The 4,246-nt window shown below is 36.8% G+C and overlaps 1 protein-coding gene across 1 annotated transcript in view; it reads left to right on the forward strand.

Moving 5' to 3' along the window:
* The first annotated feature begins 1,274 nt into the window (after window positions 1-1,274).
* polr3b (polymerase (RNA) III (DNA directed) polypeptide B) overlaps window positions 1,275-4,246 on the forward strand; it is a 27,082-nt gene continuing 24,110 nt past the window's right edge. The window contains exons 1-5 of the mRNA XM_005745915.1: window positions 1,275-1,443; window positions 1,782-1,814; window positions 3,703-3,759; window positions 3,848-3,912; window positions 4,035-4,110. Of these exons, the coding sequence (XP_005745972.1) occupies window positions 1,372-1,443; window positions 1,782-1,814; window positions 3,703-3,759; window positions 3,848-3,912; window positions 4,035-4,110 (303 nt within the window). The 5' untranslated portion in view covers window positions 1,275-1,371. The remainder of the gene's footprint in view (window positions 1,444-1,781; window positions 1,815-3,702; window positions 3,760-3,847; window positions 3,913-4,034; window positions 4,111-4,246) is intronic.

The following is a 4,246-nucleotide window of genomic DNA, read 5'->3' on the forward strand; positions in this document are numbered from 1 at the left end:
ATTAATCTATGTTTTAGTTCTTCTTGTTTAGGGATTAGTTCTTAGGTTTTGTGTTCTCATGTTTTTTGCTGGTTTAGTTCAGTGTCTAGTCTGTCTCTCTCTGTCCGTGTCTTAGTTTAGTGTGTATTGTTTCCTGTTTTATTTTGAAGGATTGTGTCTTATGTCAGTGTGTCCAGCTTCGATCCCCTGACTCGTTAGCCCCAATCTCTCCCAGCTGTGTCTCCCTCCTGTTTTCCATTCCCTGATTACTTCCCTGTGTATATTAGCCCTGTGTTTTCCATTGCTCAGTGTTGTGTCGTACAGGTTATACCAGGTTATACCTGTGTGTTTTTGTGTTCAGTACTTTCATGTTCAGTACCCTTGTTCAGTTCATGTTTTGTTTTCTCCAGCAATAAAGTTGAGGTTTTAAGTTACAATTTTGTGTTCGAGTCCTGCATTTGGATCCTCATCTCTGCCTGCCCGCACACAAAGCCCTGACATTTCCAGCATAGAAGCATTCACAGTCATTACACTGTATGTACACTATATGTGAAAAAAAGAAGAAAAACAGAAAGCCAAATAAGAAATACTTCTAAGCAGTAGAAGGTTGTTGACAGTATTAAGCTACAGGTCTCTCAATATCTTACTGTTTAACTTTTGTGTTAACTGTATTGACATTATTGAAGTCAAGGTTAAATTTTAGTAATGGTGGTTTCAAAAATAGTTTCAATGCACTGATAGGTGATCCAGAAGTAGAAGAGTCATCAGTGAATAATGAAACTGGAGATGTCACTTCTAGAGCAGGACATCTGACTTAAGTCTAATGAACCACGTGCCATTTATTCTTCTTAAAATTTTAGCACAGTAGTTCATTAAAGAAAACCCGAGAATGCGAGAGAGAGAGAGAATATGAACTTAAATTAAATAAATGACTCCAATAAGTAAGAAAGGAAACTTTCTAAAGTCTCATTGTACTGTCGCCTCTGTCAGTGCGCCCTAGGGTGGCTGTGGCTACAATGTAGCTTGCCATCACCAGTGTGTGAATGTGTGTGTGAATGGGTGGATGACTGGATATGGAAAGCGCTTTGGGGTCCTTAGGGACTAGTAAAGCCCTATATAAATACAGGCCATTTACCATTTTTTGCATCGCACAGTTACTTTTTTTGTGACGCAATTGTGAGTAACTGTGCGTCACAATACAATATTATACGACGTAATTTTTAAAAAGTAGAACGATACAGTCCTTTTGAGTTACAGAGTCGGAACGCTTTTCTTGGTTCCGGTCGTACGGACGTTTTAGAGTGCAACACAAAGGAGTCACGCTTGCACGATATCAACACTGACAGTTGGTACAGGTTTTTGTGTGTTTGCTGTTAAGCAGTGGAGTAAACCATGGAGGTCCTGGGAGGACAGTTTAGCGACATGACTCCACAGGAGCTGGCTGCTCCTGTCAACACTGTAGCTGTGAGTATGAAGTCCGGAAAGGACCGAAAGTCTAGCAGCACGAGCACAGAGGTGCTAACGCTAGCGTGGAGGCTGTTAGCTCATAGAGATGCAGAGTGAAGGGGAACGTCCTGTGTCCCAGTTTGTTGTTTCTGATAGATATTGTTTCTGATAGATATTGTTTCTGATAGATATTGTTTCTGATAGATATTGTTTCTGATAGATATTGTTTCTGATAGATATTGTTTCTAGTGTACAATTTGGAGAAAGTGCATAAGTATGTACACAGTTCGAATAGTTTTCGCGTTATGAATAAAAACGGACTTGTTGTTTATTTGCTCGTTTTCCCCTTTTAACAGGAAAAATGGAAGTTGTTACCAGCCTTCCTGAAGGTAATAGAACACAACAGCCCTTACACACTTTTACTAAATTTTAATGCTGCTTGATTAAAATATGTTTAAAGTATGGTAGAAACTATAATAGTGTGCTGTCATGTTTATAAAAACAGTTTGAGGTGATCTGAGCTCTGTGAGATGGTGCGTTACCCTGCTGGAAGCAGCCATACTGTGGTCAGCACCAATGCTCAGCAAGCCTTGGTGTTTAAATGGTGCTTAGTCAACTGGGGACCGAAGTGTGAGAAGATAATGTCCCCCAACCCATTTATACCACCACAACCAGCAGCCCCATGCTTTCATGATGTTCACACCAAATTCTGAAATCAAAACTCATTAGACCAGAAAACCTTTTTCCAATCTTATACTGCTGAGTCTGTGCAAAATGTAGCCTCAGTTTCGTGTAGTGGTGTAGTAGTAATTTGACTTACTGTTGCCTTCCTATCACTCCAAAGCAGTCAGACAATAACAAGGACATCTTTATTTAAATAGTACAGGTCATTACATAGAATAGAATAGAATAGAATTCAACTTTATTGTCACTGCACATGTCACAGGTACAAGGCAACGAAATGCAGTTTGCATCCATCAAGAAGTGCTTTAGCCATGATATAGATATATTAGCAATAATATAGATATGTATGTATATTACAGAAATGAATCTATTATGGTATGTTATAATGTACACGGTATGAAGGTATGTTATGAATATGCTATAACTATAAGTATGTACAGGCTGTAATGAGTACAGGCTATGTACAGGCTATGAACAGGATATAAATATGAAAATCTATACAGAAATATGAAATTAAAAAAAATATACAGAAATATGAGATATACAGCTATACAGAAATGTGAACTATGCAAGTTGTAAACAGTTGTAGAATTAAAAATTATCCAATCCAATCCAATTTTATTTATAAAGCACTTTAAAATACCCAGCACAGGAACAAAGTGCTGTACAGAAAGTAAGTTAAATAGCAAATTAAATAAATAAATCACATAAGACATAAAATTAAAATTAAAATTATCGTATTTTACAGAATGATTATTTATACAGAATTACATGACAGCTGAAAAAAACCCTTTGTAGGTTTATGATGTCTTAAGGCATTAAAAACAATAAAATAAAACAACAACATCTATTAGCTGTGGGCCTGTGCGGCTAAAAAGGTTTTGAGTCTGTTTTTCAATGTACACAGATATGTAACTGATCCTAGGTCAGCAGCCTGCTCCAAGGAACAGAGCCAGAATATCTGAAAGTACCCTCAACACACTAAGATATGATTTTGAGAACAGATCTGAAACTGATGACCTGAGATGTCTGTACTGGGTACCAAATCATCAAAAGCTTTGTGATTTCTGTGTACCTGTAAGGATTCCAAGGCTAGATTTTAAACGAGTAAGGGAAATCCAACTGATGATTTGGGGAGTCCTGAAACTAGAGCGCTGCAATAAACTAACCTTCCTTGACGTCCAATTTCTCAGTCAGTTTGAGATAGGGATTTTCTAACCTTTTTTTAAGTTACATAAAGCAGTTTTGGTAAGCTTATTGATGTGGTTATCTGGTCATTTTTCTTCTGATTCCTTAGCAAGATATTTTTGGCCAAAGAAAAACATTTAGTAAAAAGTGAAACATTTGAGTCCAGTATGGCCATGAAATAATGAAATATTGCCATAATGACCAAATATACCGCGTACAGCGTGTCTTGTTCTTTTACCCTGTTAAAGTTTTAAGTCATGGACCTTCTTTAAATTACTTTTCTTTGTCATCAAATATCAAAGTATCCTCCTGTGTAATGATGACAGAACAGTTGGTGGGCCTACATCTGTGTGAGTAATATTATTTGGGAGAGTAAACATGTATGTCATGTTATGTGTTTTGCAGGTGAAAGGTTTGGTAAAGCAGCACATCGACTCATTCAACTATTTCATTAATGTAGAGGTAAAACACGAGCACGTCTTTGTCTGTTGCTGCTTTTTCATGTACATTTGGATTTTGAGCATCGATGTTTCATTTGTTCTGCTTCTAGATCAAAAAAATTATGAAGGCAAATGAGAAAATCACAAGTGATGCTGATCCAATGTGGTACCTCAAGTAAGTCACTGTGTGCATCTACCATCACTGACTTTAACACTGCAGACATGCGCAACAAGTTGTTTTTTTTTTTGTTTGTTTTTTATTAAAAGAGGAAATAATGGATTTTTAAATATTTGCAGATACCTCAATATCTATGTTGGCATGCCGGACGTGGAAGAAAGCTTCAATGTGACCAGACCAGTCTCTCCCCACGAGGTGAGAGTAGTCTGCTGTTAAGTATGAACCATTGTTTACTGTGCTTTAATTAAAGTTGAATAAAGCTTTTGAGTAATCAAATACACAGCTTTAAATTAGTTAAAATAAGTAAATTTTAAAAAAAAAGTGCAATTTT

Source organism: Pundamilia nyererei, unplaced genomic scaffold (genome assembly GCF_000239375.1).
Source record: "Pundamilia nyererei isolate P.nyererei 1_Seehausen unplaced genomic scaffold, PunNye1.0 scaffold00170, whole genome shotgun sequence".
Taxonomy (NCBI): Eukaryota; Metazoa; Chordata; class Actinopteri; order Cichliformes; family Cichlidae; genus Pundamilia; species Pundamilia nyererei.